General features: G+C 42.2%; 1 protein-coding gene across 6 annotated transcripts in view; it reads left to right on the top strand.

Annotated features, from left to right (window-relative positions):
- The first annotated feature begins 776 nt into the window (after nt 1-776).
- The window catches only part of ASAP1 (ArfGAP with SH3 domain, ankyrin repeat and PH domain 1), a 161,226-nt gene continuing 135,115 nt past the window's right edge, over nt 777-26,887 (top strand). The window contains exons 1-3 of one of the 6 annotated variants that reach the window (XM_075085821.1): nt 778-996; nt 1,091-1,186; nt 21,714-21,800. In XM_075085821.1, the coding sequence (XP_074941922.1) occupies nt 21,742-21,800 (59 nt within the window). In that variant the 5' untranslated portion in view covers nt 778-996; nt 1,091-1,186; nt 21,714-21,741. Of the gene's footprint in view, nt 1,187-21,713; nt 21,801-26,887 lie in introns of all 6 variants that reach the window. The other 5 variants (XM_075085823.1, XM_075085825.1, XM_075085822.1 and 2 more) reach the window with 5 other exon arrangements.

Here is a 26,887-nt window from a genome sequence, read left to right as displayed (position 1 = left end):
ATATAAAAGAAATCAATCAAGAAGCCTCAAAGGGAAAAAACCAACGTGATGTTGTTAGTGTTGGGGAGTGAACCACAAGACACAGAGAGCAAAGTCTATCTTCCAGAAACAAGCAACCAAACAGGCTTCATCTTATTTTCACTAAGGACTGCAAAGTTTGATCCTCAATTCCTTGACAAAATGACATAATGGGAGTTTTCAAACTCCCCCTGTACCTTTAAGAATGCTCTCGCTCTAATTTCTGAGGTGCCCCCCCTAACCCTGCTACACCAGCCCTGAAGTAAATCATCACTGGTACCCTGTGAGTATCTCACAGACAGCCGTATAAATCTTGCATTACAGCAAAAGAGAGGGGAAAAACCAGGTAAAACTAATTCAGGGCTACCAGGTAGCCATGGCTGGTGGCTCCCAGGCATTCAGCCAGGTTGCCCTGCTGTTGCAGGGCTCAGGGTGCAATATCATCTCCTCAGAGGAGGAAAGTCATACATGTTTTAAGTAAAGCATCACTAAGTAGAAATAAAGTGAGGAAAACATCCTCTCCAGAGCAGTGAGGGAAGGAGAAGGAGGGTTGAATGCAGGGCTGCTGCTCAGACTTTCGAGCACTCAGACTTTGGAGCCCCCCGGGCAGCTCATGTTTCCAGGCATTGCATATCTGATTTCAGCCTCAGCCACAGGCAGGCGAAGGGTTAACAGGAGACGCAGCACGTTAACTGTATCTGTGGAGATTATGGCATGTTTATCCAGTGTTCAGATTTCCTGTCTGAGTGTTTGGATTTCCTGAAATCCCTGCTATCAGCCCAAGTGCTGTCCACTGAGCAGACCTTTCTCTCTCTCTCTCCCCCCGCTTCTTTTCTTTTTTTTTTTTTTTAACTTTGCTCACATGGTAGGTTTTCCTTCCTGCTCTCTTTCCAGTTGTAGTGCCTGTGTCTCCTCACTGGTCAGGACGTTTATGGATGCAGATCAACACTCTTAGACTCCAGAACTCTGGGGATCACCGTACATTGGTTTTCCTTTTTTATTATTATTATTTTATTTCACTTTATTTTATTTTTTGTGGCAAGAAAACCTGAAGAAACATGCTCTTTTTCAGCTGTCCATGGGAGAATATGTTTTAGTCTGAGATGGAATAATGGCCTTAGGTTTGAGGACCAAATCTGGAATGGGAATTCAGACTGCACACATCCTGGTGAGTTACAGTGCATTGGGGCTGAGCGTGGTTGGTAACGAGCAGCTCCGAGACAGGGACAAAGGCTGAGCACGTCCATTCAATGCGGCTGCTGAGCAAACTGCAAAAAGCAGATGGGTGAAGCTGAAGTTATAATTTTTTCCAAAAAAAACAACTGAAGTCCATTTTTAATTCCTAAAAATACACGCTGCTCTACAGCTCAGATAACGTCGAGGTAAACTTTACTGTAGCAAAATGTATAAGACCAGATTCTGCGACTCCTTACTCGTGTAACTTTTACTCACATAAACAATCTCAATGACTTTAAAAAGAGCTTGCGTAAAAAAAGACTTGCAGAATGGGGCCCACATTAAGTAAATTGCTACATCTCAATCTCAGCGAAAACTAATCTTAAAAGAAAAATGAGAATTTTCTGAGTGTCTTTGCATGTTTCCTTGGCCTTTTATGTTTTATTGTTGATCTAGATTTCAGTTTTAAGAAGAATCCATGTGCCAACTATTCCTCCTATTGTCTCTCAAATAAGTTTGTAGTAGGAGTGAAAACGTATTTCATGCAGCAATGTTCCGGGAGGCCAGAAAGGGGCTTTCTGTTGTTGGAGGGAAAATGCTGAGTGCTATGTTGCTCTGAATGAACTGGAAAGATGCATTCAGACATGAGGCTTAGCTAAGGTTTTAGCTTCTTTTTCAGATGTGAGAGTCCACGACAGCATTAGCCTTAGGAGGTTTTAGTTAAACTGCAGTCACAAATGCAATGAGTTGAAGAGTCTCAAAATCACTGACTCAGCGTTTGCAAAGAAAAAGTCTTCTTTTCAGACCTCTCTGAAGCAGATTTTATTGCTGGCACCCATGGAAGGGCTGTTGGAGTAAGATGTGGAAGATAAAGCATCACCACTGTTGCAACTTTTGTCTGTCCCATAGCTGGAGGCTGTGGTTGCGCTGAACATTCCTGAGCTGCTCCTTGGAGCCGCTCCAGGGATTCGGTTCTCTAATTTGAGGGAAAAAAGCTTGATTCAGAAATCGCTTAGATGTTAGGAAACATTTATAGGGAAAACAGCTTTCTATAGAAATTTTACTTTAGCTCTGATTTTCATTAGACTTTGAAAATGTCCTGAATCTCAGTATACAATACTGCACATCAATCAAGAGACTTTAACATTTAAATTCTTGGGGTTTAGCAGGAGAGAATACTTTCCTTTTTTATACCAATAAAGGCAAAGGGCCATTTTCCAAATTCTTTGCAGGGCTTCCAAATCTGAAGTTTTAAACTAATTGCCTGGTGTGCCGGCTTTCCGCACAACCCTGTGAATGCGATCCTGCTGCTCTTCAAGGTTTTCTTTGCTATCAGTGGAAGGTTTGTGTGAGACCAGCCAGACCAAACTCTTGTCTTTCTGCCTGTAAGCCTTCAGGAATTCAGTTTTGATTATTAACATGGGGCAACACTGAAGCTGATGGTATTTTATGCATTGTAATGTTGGTTCCTGCTTTGTATGTAGGTTTGTACTCTCATTGTAGGGGAATGACCCCCAAAAAATGAAAGAGAGGAAAAGGAACCCCTCATCTGAGTCAGGCTGGACTGTGGTGCCCTTGCAGTTAACATGGAATTTGGTGGTCTGTGGTCACAGATGCCATTAAATTGGCTACAGCAGAAACGTACTCCTCTCAAAGCTGGCAGAAGAGTCAAAATGTCATCAACAATCAGTGAAATGCAGAAAATACAGAGTACGGATGAGGACTTAGATGAAATATGAAGATTTGTCTAGGTCTACCCACATCTCCTAGCTTTGGAAATTTTGCTGGTTTTCCAATGAGGAGGAGGCTTGGGACTGGTTTGGTTGTGGGGTTTTCCCCCCCCCTTTTTGCAGGACTGTCAGAAATTTCTGGTCTCCATCAGGTTGGAAATGCTGTGGGAATAGTTTTTCTGGTGGTATTTTGGTATTTCCTCTTCTGCTCACACCCAGACCAGGAAGTGCAGAAGCACAACCTTCAGCTCATTGTGTACGTGTTTCTTTTTATAAACCTCAATTCTCTTCCCTCCCCCCGTTTTGTTTGGTTTGGTTTGGTTGGTTTTTTGTTTTCAGTTTTTTTTGTTGTTGTTCTGACAGCTCTCACATGGGTTTAAGGTTCTGTTTGATTTAGACTGTGGGAATTTTTTTATACCTCTTCATATAACCATACCAAGCACTAAATAGTTCCTTAATAAGTAATTATCACAGTAGTTACCCATGGCCAATAATGCTAATGTGACAATATCCCCCAGTAGCTGTTTCTGCTGGCATTTACTCCTGTACCTTCAGCAGCATGAGGACTAACTGGCCACTAAGACCTATCTACTCGGTCGCCCATGAAGAAATTCTGCAAAAGGTCATTTTTTTTGATAACCAACTGCACCATTAAACTCTCTAAGTCTAGACACTTCATGCTTTAATGTTCTTTCCCTCCTTTTTTCCTTTCTGCATCAGTGAAGAGGTTCAACTCATGCACCCTCACTCCATGTGTCCAACTCGTTCACCATCACGACTGCCAGTCCTCCTGCCTTTCTTGCTGTTGTTGGCAAGTATGGGTAAACAGTTTTGACAGGCATAGAGTCCTGCAGAGCTAACTCTGATACACACAGTGATGTTTCTCTGCTCATACGATAAATGGGCCAGAGGAACTAAACCACTTCAGCTGAAACAGTTCCCCACATCCAAAGCTTTTAACCCCTCCTTTTGTGCTGTTTTCTGCAAAAAGCAAAGAGTGCAATTTTGCTTTTTACCTGAGCAAAGTGGATCACGTTTGGATTGCAGCTTTTCCCTCAAGACTCTTCTAGCCACCTTGTAGAGTCTTTAATGCACCATTTTATAAATAAAAATAAACTTACGATGGATCTTAAGGTTGGCCCATGGCAAAATAATTATCTACGTTTCTGCTTGTATCCACGTTCATTCATGAGTGCTACATGAACAGCTATGCCAACCGTGTTTGAAAACTGTCCCCATGTAGGATTAGGTTTGTAAGACAATTTGCTTCTCAGCAGCTTCATAGTCCTGAAAAATACAAGGAAATGAAAGCAAAGGGAAGTTAATTTACTTCACTAAAAAACTCTGTAATTTAAGAATATTTAAGTAGCGGCAATGGAATTACTGAGGGGTTTTGAGTACTGTGCTTCTTTTGGGTGTTTGTTTTTTCGTTGATGTTAGCTTGAAGACTCTCTTTTGGGCTTTGGGGAGCTGCAGTGCTTCAGAGGGCATGAGGTGGGGGAGGGAATGACAGTATGATTCATTATTTCAGACACTGATTAGCAGCAGGGCTCAGCCTGCACTGCATATCGCTCTCCTCCCATGTGGTACCCACGAGCACAGCTCCATCCGTGCTGAACAGGGTGTAGCATAAAGTTCCTTGCTTGGTCCCCCTCAAACCCCAAAGCCAGGTTCAGCCCCCCGAGAGGCAGCGATGCTTTTCGTGTATCCTCCTCTATCTCAGCTGGAGTTAACAAAATCCATCTGCCTCTCTGAGTCAGCAGAAAAGTATTCGGCTTTTATAAGAGTTAAGGGACATGGGATAGGGCAATGTCAAAGCACAGAAGTCTTCCCCTGGCTCGGTGTTTGCATGGCACGCATGGAGAGGAGGTCACGTTTTCAGTTCCCATTCACCAGACGAGCTGATTTACACCAGTGGAGGACTTGGCCTGTGGCATACATGGCCACGGCTGTCGAACAAGACTCCTTTCATCAGCAGTAAACGCGGACAAATGTGCAAACAGCAACAACCAGCACATACCATGACGCGGCGGCTGCTAGCAGTTTGGGAAAGTCAAAAGAAAACTCTATTTTCTTCTCATCAAAAGCAAAATGAGGAAGCGTCCCCCCTCCCCTTCCGCCCCCACCGCTACCACCCTGGCTCAAGCAAGTTGATCCGTAGGTATTTGTGTGGGGGTTTGTTCTCAGTGGTTAACCACATAACAATTTGAAGCATGTGGCTAACTCAAAAGAAACAGCCTTTAAACATTTGCAGACTGTAATTGCGTTAGAGGGAGTAGAGCCCTGGCCAGGGGCTGCTGGCCGCCCCGGGGGTTGTGGTAGGAAGTCCTGAACATCCCACAGCAAGGTCCCGCAATGAGGGAAAAAAACCTGATGTTATCTCTAGGAGCTTCTCTTCTAGGTGATGCTCTGCAGCCAGGCTCAGATGTTCCCAACCTCCTGTTTCATGTCTTTATTTGGTGTGTCAGGGCAAAGCACCCGGCAGGAAACAAAACAGAGAGAAAAGGGGTGGCGATGAGGGGGAGGGTGTTTTAGCACACAGCTTTCATAAATAAAGCCAGAAGAAAAATAACAAACAAATTGGAGAAGCTTTGCTGCAAAGCCAAGCATGCTGAGACTGTCGGGCGATCCCTGGGGAATCGGTGAAAGGCGCGTGGCGTGGGGCTGGAGAGCCAGACTCCAGGGGGGAACCGCAAGGAGCAACCCTGCTCAGGGTGGTAAAATGCCCCGGTTGAGCTCTTCCATCCCTCAAAACCTGAATCTGTTGGGCAGGGAGGAAAGGCTTGAGGGATGATGTGTGCAAACGAGAGGTGAGCAGTTGTGCTTGTGGGGGTAAAGATCCCAACACCTGCATGGTGCCACAGCACTCATCATCGCAGAACCACAGGGCTATAGGAACATCTGGTTTTAAAGACTCTGGAGCTTAAAGAAGCCAATAAAACTGAAGATTTCAACATTTCCCCATGGGAGGAGTTGCCTGTGAGACATTCTGCAAGTGGTTTGGGACTCCCAAAGGTCATGGGCTTTTAAATTCCATCCATTTCCAATGCATCCTCAGATCATGATTAGGAGAACCTCTCCTTGGCTACAAACAGACATGCTCCTAAGTGCTCATTGTGGAACTAAAATAGTGCAATTAATCTTCTTCACCCAGCTGCAAGCCTCATTTGTAACTCAGCATGTAAAAATACGATACCTGTACAACCACCAGAATGGCCCCTGAGCTAGGAAAAAAAATTATTTTCATAGCACGGCTTTAAGCTTGAAAATTCAACTTCCTTTGGAGAAAAGGCAAATAGGCCTTGCCAAGCCCTCTCTCTCAGTTACAGCGGCTAGAGCTGTGGCCTTCTGGCTTGGGGATGGAGTGGGACTGCATCTAGAAACTGAGCTGTGTCCCAGGGTCCCCGGAGGATCTGCAACCACATGCATTTCTCCATATCTATTCTCCAGTCTGGGGAAAAAAAAGAAGAAACAAGTTTTTAGTTAGTAGCTAAATTGAGTTTAGCTGGCTAAATCAGTTTATATTGGGATTGCCACCTTCTGGCACTGAATTATGATGTGACCACAGGCAAGTCTACCCAGATCAGCAGCAGGAGCAGCGTGGCTGGCTCGCCCTTTATTCTTGTTCATCCCTGGAGTAGCCAGAAGGGACCGTGTAAGTGGGAAATGCAGGGCACATGGTTGATGTGCTCCTCAAAACCACTGGGGCAAGAAAAGGCAGATGTCTCCTGCCAAGGCTGGTCCAGCTGCATGCCCTTTTTATAGCAGTTGGCCAAATACATAGAAAACAATTTTGTTCTGGCCAGAACTGCCCTCCAGAGAAGCAGCAGGATGTTTCAGGAGCTAGGACAAGGCTTATGGTATCTAGATTCAGCATTACACCAAGCCCTTAGCATAATACTATGGTTCTATATCAGAACATGAAACCATCTGAGCCAACGCTTCAGAATCCTGTCTCCAGCAGTGGCTGACATATGTGTAGGATGCAAGAGTTGAACAGGGAGGACATGCGGTGGTTTTTTCCCACATTATGGTCTCAGCTTTCCAGGACGTCAGCTGGAGGACTTTCTGAGTCAGAGCTCATACTTAGGATGAACTTGTCCTGCAGATACTTGCAACATGGATTTGTAGGCTTTTTTCTACTTAAGCTAATAGACTTTTTAAGCATCCGTTAAAAAAGGCTTATATGGGTACAACAAATTGGTAGACAAAAATGGGTAGACAAATTCATGGAAGGAATTTTGTCCTGAATGTACAGCTATTAAAACATTACTGACAGCGAGGGTCCAATCCTAGTCTCCCACCTGATTTATAGTAGTGCTACAAACTGAATTTCATGGAAATATTCCAGATTTATTTGTGAGTAAATAAGATCTATGCCACCACCGTGGAACTCTAACATTTATTTTATTTAATCTAGTGTGGAACTATATTGCTACTTTCCTCCTGCATTCAAACCAAAGCTGTTCAGTAATCACCCAAATTAATATGCTTACTGATGTCATCATTTACCTAATGGTATGTTTGTCATAAAATGTGTAAGACTGCATTCTCTGCTGATGTAGGATACTGGCTCCATCCATCTGATCAGAGGCAGGTTGTAGTTGCATATCCTTTAATAATTATTTCAGCAGGTGTCCTTTTATTCCTGTTCATAATTAGTAGCTAAGTACTTAGCAAAGCTTCTCAGGATCAGAAATTCCTACAATTCAGTAGTTATCTATATTCATGAACAAAGAGGATCTCTACCTTCGTAGAATAATTTCTGAAGCTATTGTATTAAAACTAATGGGTACCATAATTCTACATTAAATGTCAAGCTTTAAAATTATTATCAACCAGCGGGGTATAATTCTGACCTTACAATTGTCCTAAATTAACGTCACAATCTGACTCCCGATTTAATCAATGGTAAGATAGGTCTTAGCCAGAATCCCAGATCTCACGAGTCATTTAAACTTTATCATTTTTATTTTCTGTGTTTATGAAGTTGTGGTTGAAAAGGAGCTTTCATGTTCACATGTTTACCAGGATGGGGTTAAAATTCTACTTCTGACCCAAGATGATCTATAGGTGGTGTTTGTTCTCACCACCTAGACAGACTAATGGGATTTGGCTCAGTTGAAACAAATTTCCTTACTATTGAGAATATTAGACTTAAAGGGTGTCAGTAGCAGCAGGAACAAGGATAAAAAGGGGATTGTAAGTCATGTTTTGCTCCTGTATGCTGGAGCCATACGACAGCCTACCTGGCACCTGGTCTGTATTAGAGAAATTGCTTGACTGTTTCGATTTATGTTTTTCTTCCCAGAGTTCCTAGGAAGCTCAGAACAGTAATTACGCAGCTCTCCCTATAGGGTAGTATATACATGTATGAACATGGTGTGTCATAAACTCCTACCGTCTGTCCCTTCCATTGCCTTCAAGCGCAGAGAACAGCCTGGCTGTAAGGTTCCTCTTCAGCCAGAAACCTCCTTGCCCCAACGATCATTTCTAACACTAATTCTGCCCATTTTAAGACTGTTTCATTTCCCAGACAGTCAGAAGGGCCTAAGCAGCTCCTTCTCAAGGCTGGGATCTGCAATAGGCCCATGTCCTGTGAATCATTTAGCAGTTTCCTAAGCCAAGTCCTCCAATTGCTACAAATTAAACAAGAGAGTTAGACTTACAGGTGAACTCCTACAATAGATTTGCACCATTAGGCAGGTCAGGCACAAGAGGGGACATGACCCCAACCGGTGAGATCAGGTTTAGCCTGACCGAAAGGAAAACTAGAAGTGTTAGACAACACTTTTTCATGGTTCTGGATGCTGAAGGGCACCTTATTAATGAAAGGAATTTTACTCGTCTAGTGATTTACATCCTAGGAGAAAAAATATCATGGAAATTTAGATCATTTAAGTGGAGTCTAAATAACGTGCTACTGAGAGCTCTGCAATATTTGTAGCCTGGTCTCTATGATTGAGGCTGAGGCAATTGCACTGTGTGTGCATGTGTCCCCCCAGGACTTTGAACCCCCTACAACCAAGACAGATGGAGGAACAGAGGTCGTAAGTGATCCTACACATTTTGTGAAAATGGGCAGATGGCTATAAGAAAAAAACAGTTTGTAGCCTCTGATTAACTCCTCCCCAAGGGAAAAGCCACAACTGCTGTGAGACAAAAACAGAGTTTCCACAGGAGTGCAGCACTGTGCTCACCACAACCTGAGGGAAAAGCTTCCACAGGCATTTGCCCTTCAGGCTGCCCATGTGGGGTTTCAGCTCTCCCAAGTCCTCTTGGTGTCCATGCAAACCTGCATGTGCCAGCGTGGCTTTAGGAGCAATAACAGTTAGGTGAAAGACACCTGTTGTTATTTATCCCAGTACTTAAATTCTCTCTCTGTGGAAGAAATACCTTCTTGCAATATCACAGGCCATTAGACCACCATGTTAATGTGAAAAGTGTTTCCTGGGGATAATAATATCCTGACATCAGTATTGCTTGCATACTAGAGCTGGCTGCTAGCACAGTGGCAATGTTTTGCTTAGAAAAGCAATACCAGGAGAGGACCCTGTTTGCTAAAGCTGGCCATTGTAGATAAAAGCTTAAATCAGTAATTTTCAAAAGCTGGTTGCCTGAAATCCAGAGCCTCAGCTCATACCAAAGTCCTGGATATATTATTTCAATGTCCTTTTGAAAGTGAGGTCTGTTATTTCAGTCCACTAATTTGGGTTTCGGTAGACAAGAGTTCAGCACTTCCTCTTGATTTTCCAAGTGCAAGACAATGTATCTCAGTCCTGAGCTGTGGAACATTCGTTTTTATAATTCAAGGGCCTTTCTAAATAGAAATCATCAGCTGGGCCAGACTGTTGAAGACAAGTCAATTTGTGTCTTGGAGAAAGATACTGGTCTCCCTCCAGAAAGTGAACTTGGATGGGAAAGAAAGTCAGATCCCCAGAAAGGCCCACTTAGTACTTTTGCTTCTTAGCACCTTCAGCCCTCTGCAATGTGTATTAGTTTACCAGGTTTAGCAGGAGATGAGTGGTGGTCACAAACTCCAGAACTGAACAATCTCATCCAGCTCCTACCCGAGATGCAAACAGCAGCAGGCTTTGTTCTGGTTCCCACAGACAACACAAGGGAGGAGGAAGGACCACGGTGGCCAGGCAGCATCTGCATGAACACTGGCAACACCCTCTGGATTCGGCAGTAGTTATCACAAGAAAATATGTTTCTGCTTTGTCCTTTCCTGTGCATGACAAAACCAAACAAGATATTTGTTTCCCAAAAAGGAAGTAGGTGCATTCTAGAATGCACTGGTCAGATCAGGTTCTTCTAAGTACTGAAGGATACATATGTGGGATTTCAACATTTGTAAGCCCTCCCACGATATTTGTGCAATATTAATTGTGTCAGTAACTGCACTGTTTTTGCAGCAAACAGTAGACCTGATGTAAGGCAACCTGGCCTCATTTGTGCTGTTAATGTAGCCTTCCTTAGAAGCAGAAGCTATCTGCAAGATCATAATTTCCCTCACAGACACTATTTTTAATTGGGGAAGAGTTCTCTCAGAGGAGTCTTACTTCTGTTCACATCTGTGCAGTTTTTCCCTGATCAGGAGATCAAGAGAAAGAGGAGCTGAGCAACTGGTTCTCTAAGTAATAATGAACAGAGAGCTGTGCAGTAAATCATAATGTGCAATAAAATAAAAAACAAAATTTGGCTGGAGATTAATGACTGGAATGGGACTTACTGAACTAAATTGGATCAAATGTTCTCTGGAAAAAAAATCAGAGTTAGATTCACAGTTCTCTATGGTTTTGGTTTTGGTTTTCACAAAGGAAGATTTACCTTGATTGTTTTGTAACTACCAACAATTCCTAGGCCTTGCAGAAGTGGTCTTAGGGGCCTGCAGGAGAGGACAGGTGCTGGCTGGAATTCCTGCTCCCACTCAGGCAGAAAAGGGAACTAATCATGGAGCATCCCCAACACACAATGCCATTAACTGCTCAAGTGATACAGAAGGCATCACATTTTTACAAGATATGAAGGGCTAACATCAGTTCCCACCTCCAGGGGCAGATTCATGATAACAGGTCTGCTACAGAGACAGATACCCCTGAATTCTCAAAGGCTGGGATCAAAGCCCAGCTGCACCTTGCGTGTTCACAGAATCACAGAATGGCAGGGGTTGGAAGGGACCTCTGGAGATCATCTTCTCCAACCCCCCTGCTTGAGCAGGCACACCCAGAGCAGGGGCACAGGAACATGTCCAGGAGGGGTTTGAATGTCTCCAGGGAAGGGACTCCACAGCCTCCCTGGGCAGCCTGTGCCACTGCTCTGGCACCCTCACAGGAAAGAAGTTTTTCCTCATATTGATGTGGAACTTCCTGTGTTCCAACTTGTGCCCATTGCCCCTTGGCCTGTCACTGGGCACCACAGAAAAGAGCTCGGCCTCATCCCCTTGACACCCACCCTTTAAGATATTTATAAGCATTGATAAGAACCCTCCTCAGTCTTTTCCAGGCTAAGCAAACCCAGGTCTCTCAGCCTTCCCTCATAAAAGAGACACTCCAGTCCCCTGATCATCTTCATAGCTCTCCACTGGACTCTCTCCAGTAGTTCCCTGTCTTTCTTGAACTGGGGACCCCAGAACTGGACTCAGCACTCCAAATGTGCTCTCACTAGGGCAGAGTAGAGGGGGAGGATAACCTCCCTCGATCTGCTGGCCACACTCCTTTTAATGCGCCCCAGGATACCGTTGGCCTTCTTGGTCACAAGGGCACATTGCTGGGTCAGGGTCAACTTGCTGTCCACCAGCACTCCCAGGTCCTCCTCAGTAGAGCTGCTTTCCAGCAGGTCATCCCCGAATATCTACTGGTGCATGGGGTTGTTCCTCGCCAGGTGCAGGACCTTGCACTTGTTCTTGTTGAATTTCATGAGGTTCCCCTCGGCCCAGCTCTCCAGCCTGTCCAGGTCTCGCTGGGTGGCAGCCCAGCCTTCTGGTGTATCAGCCACTCCTCCCAGCTTGGGATCATCAGCAAACTTGCTGAGGTTACACTCTGTCCCATCATCCAGGTCGTCAATGAATACGTTGAACAGGACTGGACCCAGCACAGACCCCTGGGGAACACCACTGGTTACAGGCCTCCAACCAGACTCTGCCCTGTTGATCACGACCCTCTGAGCTCTGTTGTTCAGCCAGTTCTCAATCCACAGCACTGTCCTCTCATCCAACCCACACTTCCTTAGTTTACCTATGAGGATGTTATGGGAGACAGTGTCAAATGCCTTACTGAAGTCGAGGTAAACAACATCCACTGCTCTCCCTTCATTGACCCAGTCATGCCATCATAGAAGACTATCAGGTTGGACAAGCATGACCTCCCCTCAGTGAATCCACGCTGACTGTTTCTGATAACCTTCTTGTCCTCTACATGCCTGGAGATGACCTCCAGGATGAACTGCTCCGTCACTTTCCAGGGATGGAGGTGAGGCTGACTGGCCTATAGTTTCCCGGGTCCTCCTTCTTGCCCTTCGTGAAGACTGGAGTGACATTTGCTCTCCTCCAGTCCTTGGGCACCTCTCCTGTCCTCCATGACCTTTCAAAGATGACGGAGAGTATCAAGAACATCCACCAGCTCCCTCAGCACTTGTGGGTGCATCCCATCAGAGCCCATGGATTTGTGAGGATCCAGTTTGCCTAAATGATCTCTGACCCAATCCTCCTCAGCCAAGGGAAACTCTTCCTTTCTCCAGATCTTCTCTCTCTCCTCCGAGGGCTGAGATCCCCGAGGGCCTGCCTTACCAATAAAGACTGAAGCAAAGACTGTTCCTTGTTAGGTTGTTTAGGTGCCTCCTTCTTACTGTGTCTTCTTCTGTGAACCCACTTTTAAGTCTCCAGTCTTCCAGATGTTGGCCTAAGAGACATATGGGCAGCTGACTCAGGCTTTTGAATTTTCCCAGGGACTAAGGTACTCAAACCCTACACTTGGTTTTGTGTTTCAGTGCCAGATTTGCCTGTGACTCCAACCTCAAGCAGCAGAACATTTTGCGCTTCTAGCACTGTTCACCAAATAAACCAACTTAAAACTGTAAACCAGTGATGGGGACTGACATTTCCTGCTACTGTTTGTGGTTTTTTTAATCAGAGATGTCTCTTGTTCTGTCAAGATCCAGACTCGTTCATGAATATATCAGAGGAAGGAAACCAAAGCTGCACAAATCACCACTGATCAGTGCTTGAGGTACCAAAACCTTTTCCCCCTTTAATTAATTTTATTTGCTGAACTGAAAGTGAAACAGATCGCTAACATGACAGATAAAAAGGCCCACCTCAGTAGGCGCAATGCTGAAGGTAACACACACACCAGCCTTCTCTCCTGCTCTCAGGCACCTGGAAGCTCTGCAGCAGTGGGTTTAGTGACTTTGACTTATTAACTCAGTTTCCTTAGGCATTTGTAAAAAATGGACTTAACAACAGTTGCCTAGAGCCAGAAGAAGAAGAGCAAGGTTATGTTATTAAAACCGAGAATGCAATACCATTTTAAAATTCATCTAAGTGCGCAGAACAAATTCTCCAGAGATTGGGGGCTTAGTCATCCCAGGTTTCTCCAGCCTATTTAGATAATTGCCCCTTGAAATAGTTGTCTTTCTCTTTCTTTTTTTCATCTCCTTTTTTAACATTGGCACTTGGCAAGTATTCACTGAGCAGGCAGCTCAGCTCCACAGCTGCAGAAGGGCAGAAGAAACCTCAAGACTCCCAGCAGGCACATCTCTACTTTCTGTAACGTGAGCCAACGACACCTAAGTACATCCCACATAGTCATCTCGCTGTCACTTGCCGAGATATTAGCAACTCATTAGCCAGTTTAACTAATGAATACACTGGTAAAAGTAATTTATTTATGAAGTGATTTATTAACTAATAGGAGATGTTTAGAGAGTGTATTTGTGTGAGATATTCAGTATTCTTAACACTCAGTCTCAATGATTTCCCACCTTTTTGAAAACTGTATGATTTGATTGCTTCTGTCTTGGTATAAATTCATGCTGTTACCAAGAAGGGCAGTCCAAGTACCGTCATGTGAGCTTGATCAGGAAACTAATACAAACGAAACTGAAAAAAGGATATTATTTTTCAGCTGCATCATTTTTCTCTTGGTAAAAATGTAAAACTTATGTTACAACATATAATTTTATTGTATTTTATTTGTGTAACTTCTTCTGTCCAAGAAAATTTGAAGATCATTACAACTTCCCATTAGATTGCCAGCGGAAAGTATGTCAGCATCCATAGTAGTGCACCAATTGGTATTTTTTTCCTGGGGATTTCCACTAAATCTTTCATTTTTAAAAATTTCTTTTCTTCGTCCTGGAACCTCTTCTTGAATGTAGAATGAGAGGTGTGATTTCGTATCTACCCACAACGCACTTAGGGCATGCCGTACCTTTGGGGTAGGTGCCTGCCTCTGGGCTCAGCACCCTACTCTCACTCTTTCAGTCAGTAGAATGAAAGAGGCAGTTTAGGCTGTGATTTGTCTGACCTCTGTAGACATCTACTTTAGTATCTCTGTTTTAAACATCTACTTTAGTAGGATGAGGTGAGCTGCAACTTAGTTTCAGTTGTCTGTATTGACTGTATCATCAGTAACAATAAATGGAGCCAGGATGAAGAACACAGGCAAAGACACTTTGTCAGATACATCCCACTTTTACAGTCTAAAAGTTGAGTCAGAACTGACTGAAGTGGATGCAAAGAATCCCATTTACATGGACTGAGTCTGGATCAAGTTTTAAAGGCTCTGTTCTGTCACTTATTTTCAGTTCAGCTAATTCTTCCACGTAGATAGTACATATGATTTCAAAAAGCATGGTCATGGATCTGGGCATGACTCACTGTAGGGTTAGATACAGAGAAGAAGAACAAAAAAAAAGAGAATATTTAGGAACGTCTTTGTGTTCCTGTACTGAGGTTTCTGTGTGCCTGGTATTTTGGGATATTCTGTATAGATGCTTGGATCATTCTGCACTCTGCTGAAGGACACAATGTATTATATACTGCTAGCAGTATTATATCAGCCAAAATCTGTGACATTTACACAGGGCTGCTAAGTAGGAGAGTGGTACTGCTCGGTGCACATCGAAGGGGAAGGCATGAAAAACAGCACTTTGAAGGGCAGCGCAGTACCAAGACAAGAGGGGTTGGCAGAAGGCACCATGGAGTCATCCTTGTGATCAAAGACTGGCTCTGCACTTGAGACATCAGACTGAAGATGAGGACATTGTGGCAGAAGCCACGAACTGGAGCCTGATGTGCTCATCTTCAGTCTGGGGTCTCAAGTACAGAGCCAGGCTTTGATCACAAGGATATATAGTCATCCTACGAATATATATGAGATATATTCATTAGCTTCTGTGAGGTGTTCAGACACAAGGACAAAGCAAGATCTTATTAGTGCCTGACTTATCAATAAGGGCTAGAAGCAGGAGGTGTGCCACTTGCTTTGCTTGAGAGCTGCTGACACAGAGTAGAAAACCTGCTGTAGGAAGGACACGGAAAGTTCATATGAACCAGACTTTTCATGCGGAGGCAAGCTGATGTCCAACACGGCTACAACAGGTTTAGTTACTAATTTTTATAATGACTTCTTCCTAAAAATACGTTCAGCAAATGATTTCTATTGAATTCAGCCTACAATCAGTGGCTATTGAGAATGAGTGGGGGCAATGACAAGAGAACTTGATGTTGCATTCAGATTATATTCTTAATCTATTATCCATATAGAGTGTGCAGGATATTTTGCCATAGACTACATACTGAGAAAATAATTAAGCAGTGACTAACCTTACAAAGATGGTGGGAAACACTCTCATGTGTAATTAGACCCTCACAGTCTTCAGAAGTGTAACTAACTCAAAATCTTGGACTGTGAATGGCAGCCTTGTCATCAAGTATAAAAAAATGCATTTGACAAGATCAGTGAAAGCTTTCCGGAGGTCTGAAGCCGGGCAGCAGACACTCTGGTTAGCTGCTGCCTCCACAAAATGAAAATTCTTCCCTGAGCCCAAGAAAAAGCCGATGGATGCAGTCAGAAGTGATAAAAAGGTCACTCTTAAGTGGATACAAGGAGATTTAAGTCACAATGCCATCATCCTGAAGCTCTTAGACAAATAACAAAAGACAGGCTTCAAAGACTAGAGAGTCCTTCAGTCTAAATACTTACACAAATCTCTTTGTCATATATCTGAGTTTTAAAGAAAATTCACCTTTGAATGAGACTGCAGAAAATTACCAAACAAGTATGCTTAAGCCCCCTGGCCCTCTATAGCAATGTGTTGTAACATCATACACCAACAGTATTGGTATATTATAAAACTGTTCAGTCTTAGAATTATCATGTTTTGCAGTATGAATTCCTAAACCAGAATCAAGATGTTCGGTGCAACTCTTCCATAGCACTTGCACAGCCCAAAAGTCCTACCATGATTACTTCATAATCATGTAAGGATCATATCAATAGATGAGGGTGGAGAATTAATTTCCTTTCTAAGAGTAATGCCATCTCCTAAAACTAGATTATTTTAAATCAGCTGTTATTTCTAAGAATACTGCCCAAGAAACTATCTGAATTTTTAAGTTGATTGTCCATACATATTCAAACGCATGGGTATTTCAAGATGAATGGAAGAAAGCTCATACTTTGCCAATATATTTAAAAGTTCAGTGGAATGACCTGAGGATTAATTACACACTCAGACTAACATCAATCCCATGAAAAACACTGGAAGGGCTAGTTCCAGGCACTATTCATAAAGAACCAGTGAAAAGTAATGCAAGTCATGCCAATCAGGATGGAATTAAGGAAGATATATTTTATTTCAAGAAAGCTATCTTGATATTTTTTGAGGTTTTACATTTTCCTGAAAAAAAAATCAATACTATTGATGTAATACTTACGAACTTCAGTAAAACTTCTGGCACCAAACAACATTTTGATTAAGAAATCAGAGTTACCTAAAGTCATCACTGTAGTTATTTAATAGATTAAAAGCTTAGCAAGTGATAGTTCTCAGGAACCATTATAAATAGGGACACATCATCAAGAGGCTGCCAGTCAGCTCTTCAGGGTCACTCCTGGGCTCTATGCTGGGTTCAATACTGTAATCAGCAACTTGTAAGGGAAACAGAATTTTTGCTGATAAAGGGAGCAGAAAATGAATGGGGCAGTTTTAAACCCTGAGCAGAGCAGGCAGGCAGCACGCAGCGGTCTGACCATCCCCTAAGGTAGGTACCAGTGCACAAGGTGAGACGAAACAGAAAGACAAGTCGTAGATGTTGTGACAAGAAATCCAGTGCTGGTGGTCGCCAGCCTCTGTGGTTTTTGCTGAGTATTGCCTTTCCCTGCCTTGAACGCTCAGACCAGGCAGTGACCATGCAATGCATTTTGCCTTTGGATTCCCAAAGGTTAATTACAGCAACTCCTAAGAACCTGCTCAAGTCCTCTTGTAATGACAGCTATTGATGGGCATCGAGGGTAAACCAGACTATTTAACAAACACATACATATACTGCCTTGGTTAGTGCAATTCAGTGATGGCTTTTCCATTATTACATCATTCAAAATTTAGCCCATGCGTATAAGCGTGCTAGTATTTTCTTGGTGCATTTTTATGGAAGCACTGAAAACACATACAGCTAATGAGGTCAGGATGGAGCTTCTGTTACTTAGGACATACTAAAATCAAATCTAAGGTGACTTGTCCACAGACAAATATCCTCAGATTTGCTTTGCTGGAGTTTGTTAGACCACATCCTAAATGTGTTTTCCAAATCATGGATTAGGGTGAAACCAAAGAACATGTTTGTTATGCCCTGTTTGGATGATACCAACATAGACACAAACAGAACAAACCTACAGCAGATTTTGGCATGAAATGAAAGACATTTTCTTTAATCTCACAGTTGTTCAAGAACATGCCAGTTATCCCATGGAAATAGCTTCAATAGCCTTTGCAAAGTGTGATTTTGAAGACAATCTTTAAATTTGTAAGATAGGCTTTTCAACAGAATATAGATAGAGCAGTGACTTGATTCCCTGTAGTTCAAATAACCAGCTTAAGTTTTTCTTTTCCAGGAAATAAGATTTTTTTCTACCTGCTCTATTTTAAAACGTCTTATGATATAAAAGCTTTCTGCTCAGTCATTAGCTGTAAATTGCAGAATGAAGCAGTGCCCTACAGCATTTCTAGATGAAGCAGTCTGTTTATACAGAAAGCACAAGAGCTATAATTACTATGTGATCACATTTGTATATCAAGGTCAGAATTCTGCGATTCACGCTATTGTTTGGACATAAAGGGAGTTGATTTTCAGCATGGTGGTGTACAACTACTATTATTGCTACATCAGTGACTGTAGAAACAGTATTAACTGTTGCTTGTTTGAGTCTTTCTAGTCAGGTTAAATCCAGTTCAAGCATACATGAAAATTGGCCAGTTAATATTTGTCCTAAAATATTCATTAGACATGCAAAATATATATTTATATTATTGCTGTTCACGTTGTGTTTTCTACTATGAAAGAAAAAAAAATCCTCCAAAACAAAAAGCAAAACAAAATAGGCCATTAAATGATTTATGCATGAAATCACACAGCATTTATGCAAAATCAAATGCAGGTAACAGAAAAGTAAAAATATTGCCTGACCTTTTCCTCTCCTCTGTAAAATCCCTGCATAAGATTTTCTTCTTGACTATTATCCAACATATTGGCAATTTTTATATTCTGTTCCTGAGAATCCATTGGCTTTCCACACTATTTAACCAGTTCTAAAAGCTTAAAGATATGGGGATTGAGCTCATTAAACTTATTAGTTAAGAGCTAGGGTTAGTCACGCACTTAGATTGTCCCAATTAATTCAATATGATTGTATGTATTTATAATCAGGCACAAGAACAAATACTTTCCTCATCTGAGGACTAACAGAATTTGCTATTGTATTATTGTATTGTGTTGTATTGAATCATCACCCAGCTGCCATCAATGTCACCCAGTTCTCAGCTAGGCCTCTTTCATACTTAAGCCCCAGCTAGTCTTTCTCTTTTCAGGTGTAGGTGTCCCTGGGTAAAATGCAACCATATTTCCCCAGGTTTTCATTGCTCTCTGTCTGTTCTGGGGTTTACTATTTCCTGTTCACTCCTGGCTCCCACTCACATAGTGAATTTACATAAATCTGATAGCATTACCTTCACATTGCCAAGGACAGTTGGGAAGTGCTGGGTTTTGGTTGGGGTTTTTTTGGTGAGAAACAGAGTCAAGATGCCATCTTGACATAGCCCAAATTCTACTACTGTCCTTGGGTCGAGAGTTTCATAAAAGCTGTATTTAGCCTCAAAAGACTCTATCCAAACAAAACACTTTCATGGGCATAAGGACTGTGGAATTTTCCATCTGAATGATGCCCTAATAATTTGTCCAAGGTCACCAAGTTGAACCCACATGAGCATATTCATCACTGGGCCACCTTTCTTCTCTCTAGGAAAGCCAGATATGTTTCCTTCTCAGTGTTGTTTCTCATCAACCAATCAATCCTGATAACTTCAACCAAATTGATTTCTTTATAAATATTTTTCTGGATTTCTTTCATATTTCATTTTATTTGCTGGTTGCTGTAGTACTGAGAAGCCCAGAAATCAGCAGACCTAGAAAGGGAATATAATCAGCCTGAGCCACTCAGATCTAACCACAAATGCTGGTAACACTGCCTAGAGCAAATGGGTAATTAAATAATATTCAGTAGCTTATTATTGCAGATGTAAGGAGATTCAGTGACTTTTAGGGTTATGGAAAATACATTACCATCATACTTACTTGTGAGCTTAGGTCAGCATTCGATTTAGAAAGCAATAAGTCATTATGCATTTTTTTCTTTTTGCTTTGATTTGAATAGCATAAACCTATAATCATGAAGGTGACTGTTTTGCCTAAGGAGATGGATAATATCATTAAAAGGAACAGATGTGCTGTAAAGTTAAACAACAAGCAGACATGTCATCATCAGTTGAGCCAGATTCGGGGTTGCCAGTGGCTGTGATTTTGTTGTAAGACTGTGGTACTTTGTTGTCTGCTGGTGGAAGCCCTTCCTAGCCCACAAAAAGTAGTGCAGCACCCAGGTCATCCTCTAACACCTTTTTCCTGCATGTAATGTAATATTCAGGCATGATGTTCTTGGTTTAAGGTAGATACTTCTCTTACACCCTTGCCTTCATATCAAAGGACACACCTCTTCCTTAGAGACTTTTCTTCTCCCATGCTGCCGAGCTAGTGGTGTATCTGGTAGAACCTCAGATTCTTTCCAGACAGTATGCAAAAGTCTGAAATCTGATGGTTGAAGAAACGCCTAGGCCTCCTAATGCAAAAGGGCTCTTGACAACATCACCTGAAAGTATCCTAAAGGGTCAGAAATGGAAGGGAAAAGAAATATAACAACAACCCATCCAAACCCTTTATGTCGCAATTTTTAATTGAATCCCATGTGTCTTAGAGACAGTGATTATGCTATGTTGTTTTTAATGTTGAGGGATGGCAAACCTCCAGACCCACATGACATATTTGGAAACGTAAAACAAACAAGACAAAACCCATAAACAAACTACAGCAGCCTCTGGGGAAATAGGTCAACAGAAGTAACAAGACTTCTCTTCGAGAGAAGGTAAAAAAAAATAAAACAACTCACAGAGGAGGAGGTGTGCTTTTCCTTATGGAATCTAGTGGTGTGCACAAATGGCAACAGGCAGGCTGGCTAAGCAAAGGGTGTGATCTGGAGGAGGCCTCCCTCCTGCTCCCCTTCAGCCTTGGCCCCTCTGTTCGATCCCAATCTCATCCTTATGGGTCCTCGTCACGGCTCCTGTTCTGCCAGCCTACCCAGTCCACATCTCTCTGTCCCATGTGCCTTGTCCCAGCCTCCTTGCTTACAACATCATCTTTAAAGACAAGGGCTTCTGGGTAGCCTTATCCTTCCCAGTGCCAATAGGTGGCCCCAAGTCCTGGTCAATCTTTCCACCTTGTCCCTTTGGACCTACAATGGAGATCAGCCCAGCACGTCTCAAAGTGAAAGGTATGTCCCAGTCCTACCCATCTCCTCCAGAGGCTCTGTGGTGCCTCTGTCACCTTCCCTCCCCTGCAGCAATGCAAGTCTTAAACTGGAAATAGTAAGCAATATAGCGGCAGAGAAATCTGATTAAAAACTCTGAAATCACTTGTCCATGTCCTGATATGACCCCCACACACCCTCCTCCCCTCTCCTACATGCAGGATTCCTCCCTGTCAGGCCACTTCTTACTCCCAGTCTCCTTATCCTTCAAATCATATCTCCGTCTTCCAAAAAAAGATCAGTCTGGTGCATACAGCTGACAGGGAAATTTTCAGCCTGAACGGTTAGACTGAAGTTATTTCTGAAAACAGGGTCCTCTGAAGTGTCAGACAATTTGGACAGGCGATGTTACCAGCGCTGCACTCAGTGCAGCTGAGTGAGTAGCTGCCACAGTCAGTTACGCAAAGAGTTTTCCCAGTCAGCTAAATGAAGTTCTCATGTAGCAATTTTTAACAAGGTGTTATTTTCAGGGGTTTTCTAATGGATCTGTTTACCGCAATGAAATTCACAATATCAAATGCTGTAATCAAATAATGTATGATAAATTGCCATCACTGAAGAATTAATAGACATTTTTTCAAACTGACTGAATAAGTGATCTTATCAGTGCCATAGCTTTGGTCAGTTTTACTTACTTGATCTTTTCATCTAGGTAGGTTTCTGGTCGTGACAGATGAGACATGAGATCTTCAGCTTCCAGGCTTTCAAGTTTTTCTTCAAGAGATTCACTATGGAATCGGTAAGAAAGAAGAAAGACATAAATATAAATAACTGATTTAAAGTGTAAAAAAGCAGACCAGAATCTTTGGAAAAAGTAGCCCAAAAGAAACTGGTTTTATCAATTGCAATACCTGCCAGTGGGGTTTTTTTTCTGTACTTGATGCCACTTTGGACATTACTACAGTGGATGTTTTTCAGAGAAAGCCTAACCTATTGCCACGTCCAAGGATGAAAACCCCCATAAATCAGTAAATCCTTACAAAACATTGACCACCTGAGCAAGTACTGGAAAAAAACACTAATATTTGTTATGAATTTGCTTTGCTTTTATAGATTTCAAAGCTGGGTGAGGGGGCAGGGTATAAAAAGGGCACTTCTTGTAACGCCTTTCAACTCATTTAGATGTGGTAACTGATGTTGTTTTAACTTTGAAAACAACAGATCTCTGAGATCAGCCTGAAAAATCTATGGCAAGATTTGTGCGGGGGCTTGAAAGAGGAGGGACTCTCTTCTCATGATGTAAAATGCTGAATAGCACACAGTTGTCTAAATATGCTTTTGTTTATTCAGTCTCTGGATGGTGAGTGCTCTTGTTTCAAAGTTTGTGCTGTGTTTCACTGAACCACTAAACACTACATTTGGATTGCCTGACTTGAACCCCCTACAACAACAACACTGATGGTTAAGGCTGAAGTTTCTTTGTACCTGGTGCACTGGCTGGAGCTATCCTGGCACAGGTCACTGCTCCCTGCGTGGCCATCGCAGCAGTGTGGGACTTTCATCTTTTCTTCTTCCCTGGGGGAAACAGTTGACCATACTGCGCTCCACACCAGCCAAGAGGGGTGAATCACTGCTGCTGATCTTCTGAAAACCAAATAAATCTTCCTTTGGTGCATTTGCTTTGTCACATGGCTATGCATGTTTTTCCTTTTTAAGTCCATGATGCCTTAAATAAGCAAGAGTTCAGAAGTCAAACAATCATCTTTTGAAAAGTATGAAGCTATTAAGCTGGATATTTCTATTTGATTTTGAAACAGGACTTAAGTTTTTATGTCCTATTGCTCCTAGGTTGTCTTGGAGTAATGAAATAAACAAGCAAATAAGCAGTAGTGAGATCACTGACATTAACGAAACCTGATTTCCTATGGGTTTGGGTCTTGACTGCAGCTCCTGAGGAGGTACAAGCCATCAGTAAAACTTTTCCCATGATTTGGACACTTACAGCATCTTTTTCCTACACCAGTTCTCTTGATAAAGGGCAAGATGAGGGTGAACCTTTTCTGTCCATGTGGGCAATAAACACCTTTTCTTCTGCTCATTTTTATTTTCCCACAAAACTTCGAGGAAATGAAGAATGTTGACACCTTTCATGCCCCCCCTTACAAATTTGCTGGGATCAGCAATGCATTAAAAAAATCATTAGAGGCAGGACAGATGGGCAGATAATCACCCTCTACCGCAGTCAATGGAGAGCTGATTAACTTAGGAAGCAGTGAGCTCAATTTCTGTGGTTAAAAGTAGAAGCAAATGAGTAGTCAGAGAGAGGGGCTGCTATGATGGACCTCTAGACTGAAAATTCCAAACATCTTTATTTAATTTAGCACCATGTGGACACTGACCCAATGGAGACTAGGTCCATGCAGCAAGACTAGTTTCCAAAAGCTTCCAGATGGTTGCCTGCTGTCCTGGGTTTTAACAGAACCCCACAACTACAACATTCAAATGCCTACTTTAATAAAACATGTAGATCCTGATTTTAAATTTCTGTAATTCTTGCTTGATGACAAACCTTTGAGCATTAAAGCAGATATACCTCAAACTATTTCAGGTCTTATGTATTGTCAAACATATTGATGCCCTTAATAAAACAAACAAACAAACCCCTCAGAACAAAAAAAAACCAAAACTCCACTAAAACCCAAAAGACATCTCTCCTGAACTGAAAATTTCCTACGCTAAGTTCAAGCCTAGAGTCTGGCCAAGTGATGCATCCTTGAAAATAGAGGCTTATATAAAGGAAGTGCAGATGTGGTAGTAAGTTCAGTGGTTGCAAGAGCCTTTTTTTATATCATCCAACGTCTGCAGATTTATTTCCAGCATTTGTCTGATGAGATGCTCTTTAGGAAATTAAGAAATGAAGTATGCTCAGTCAACACTATAAGCCAGCTTTTGAACTTCAACTCAGTAGGCCCACACACGTGCGCGTCTGCAAACTGTGTTAGAAAAGCTTGTGCAGAGGCACAAATGACTTCTTTGTATCTGTTTAGCATGGTGGGGTCTCAGCCCCTCTTCTTCCACTAAATACTGCTCTAATTCTAATAAATTCATAATACAGAGGGGGAAAAAGCCCCTCACAAATCCAGATCTCTCTGCTTTGTATTTTCATACAATCGACAACCAGTAGATAGCAACCCTTTCATTTACCTGCCAATCCTTTTTGTCTATCCAATAAAATGTTGATGAAATTGTCTGGCCTGAGAGCCCTTCTCATCCTTCAGCTATTTCTTGAAACTCTTGCAATAAAATATATAAGAAAAATACTTAGTTCTGATATAGCACTACTCAGCTGGAAAAGCCCAGTGTGCTTTCACCTAGAAAAATAAATGTAATCGTCTGCATTGCACAGATAGATAAATGATGCACACAGAGATCAAATGCCATGTCACTGCCATGAGTGGCAGCTCAGGGACATGATCCCAGTCTACAGAGCCTTTATTTCATTCTCAGACTGCTTCCCAGGTTCATTTTGGCCTGAGCCTCCAGTTTCACTGCAGGCAAGACACATACTGCCATCAGCATACATTTAGCAGCTTAGGTAGAACCAGAGAGGTGCCCGGATAATGACACAGCCATATCGTTTCCAGAGGGAAAGAGAAAATATTGAAATGTTTGCAGTGTGGGTTGAGGCTTTATTTCATTCTCTTTTTATTTTGGAGAGCCTGCTATGCCAGCTGCCCTGCAACATGTTCATTTCTGCAGTATCACTCACTGATTTTAGTCATTGCTATTTCTCATATTAAAAAAAAAATGTATTCAGCTACTATGATTCCTGCTTTGGAAGGACTCTTTTTTTCTCTTGTTTCAATCACAGAGTACCTCTTCATGACATAATAGCTTTGTCTTGTGCTTTGCAATCCCGCTGGCATGGCTCATGCTAATGTGTCGGCTGCCCTTCCCAACAATCCTCCAGGGATTTGGTCAGGGTCAGGAATGCAAGGATAACCACACACAGGTTTCCCCCATGCTGGCCCTCACCCTCACTGACACGGCACTGGTGGATACAGCTGGGAGAGCAGCGCCGGTGAGGTCGGCAGTCCTTGCACAACCGTCTCCGTGAGGAACGAGCACACTCCCGTTCACACTGAGGCAAGGGTTAAATTTGCCAGAGGCTCCACTGGCAGTTTTCTTATCCATCAGCATTCATAACAGTTTGATATCTCTGGACTCTCCAAAATATGGTCCTAATAGAAGAATACTGCTGGGTTTTTATACTCTGTAGATGTTTTAAGGGCTCTATTTGAATCTGGTCTCTCCTGACACACACAGTATTATGCTTCCTAAGAACTGACGGTTTCTTAAATGAGCATCTCTAACAAAAAACCTCTGTGCCATAAAAATACCAAACTCAGCGCACCTGCAACAAAAAAAAAGAGAGCATGCCTTCCCTGTCCTTAACCTGCTGCCTCTTGCTGCCGGTGAGGTGAGCATTTTGCTGTTTTTCCCTTTGGAGGATGCAGAAATTGCAGGGGAACAGCCCATCGCTTGCTGTTATTGTGAGCCTGGAATGCCGTTACGTGTCTGCATGACTCTTGATCTTACATGACAAAACCAAAAACCAAAGGCAAAACTGAATCAGCAGATTAGTCAGCTTAATCTTGTGTAACTCAATGCTGCACTTCATTTTCAGTGCTGTTATTTTCAGCTGTCCTTTGAGATGGCTATTTCAGCTTATTTATCATTCAGTCAAGCCCTTGCACAGGACATTTAAGTAAATAAGATGCAAAATATATCATTCAGTGCCATGTTTCCAATGTTTTGATTTAACCTTTTTTGTTTGGTGCATATAGCATTAAAAATGCAAGATCCTAATGTTACCAGAATGTCATTTATAATGAGAACACAATTGGTTCTCTTTTTGCTATAATAATAATAGTGAAAGAATGCAAAAAGAACCTTTTGTTTAAGCCACCATTGCTAGTGTTAAAAGGCTTTTAAACTTACATTGTAGTTTCTGAGAGAGTTGCTTATGTTTTCTTATCGAATTTTAAATAACAAATGAAGACACATGCTCAGATATGCCAGTATTAAAATTGAAATCAGCTGATCCTTGTATTCAAAACAGTCACAGCAGCAACAGCAACTGTTGTTGCAGCTCATGTAGTCCACATTGGTAGATACTGTTGCTTAAAAATAGAGAATTGTGATCAGCATGTTTACTGGATCTGGATTTGGGTTTTCAGCTTGTACAGAGATATGACTTAGACAAAAGCATTTTTCTTTGACCGGGAAGTTACCTGACTATTCTGTCCCAATAACACAATCATTTCCAAGATTTGCTTGCAAATGTTGAATCCAACAGCCTTCCTTCGCACGTAAAAACAAGTCACATTTTACCATGTAAGTTCCCTTCATGCAAATTAGCACCAGTCACAATGTGCGGTGTAGGCTTCGATGTTTAAAATAGATTTTGCCTTTTTCTGTGAGTACATCATGCAGTTTTGTGATATTAAAAGTGAAACCATGCTGCAGGTTAAAATATGTAGCTGTATTTTTTTGTACAAGGCTCAGTCAGCCGGTGGGACTGTCCTCTGAAAGGACGCTGCTCCTGGAGGTGAAACTCCTCCTGACTAAACACTTCCCACTGAAGTACAGTGTGGGGATGTTACGTGTCCTCACATAAACGGGGTGGTTTGGGTTTGCAAAACAAAACTATCAACAACAAAAAAAAATTTACTGGGTTTTAGCACATGAGATACTCTAAAACCAAAAGCCAAACACTCTGCTGAGATTCTTGTCGATTTGAAGCTCCTTTTATCTTCTAAGCCCAACATTCAACTCAAATGAGAAGAGTTGATATTCAGAAATATTTGTGGATATTCTAGTACT

The sequence above is a fragment of the Phalacrocorax aristotelis genome, chromosome 2 (assembly GCF_949628215.1).
Source record: "Phalacrocorax aristotelis chromosome 2, bGulAri2.1, whole genome shotgun sequence".
Taxonomy (NCBI): domain Eukaryota; kingdom Metazoa; phylum Chordata; class Aves; order Suliformes; family Phalacrocoracidae; genus Phalacrocorax; species Phalacrocorax aristotelis.
This window is presented reverse-complemented; position numbering and strand designations above follow the sequence as displayed.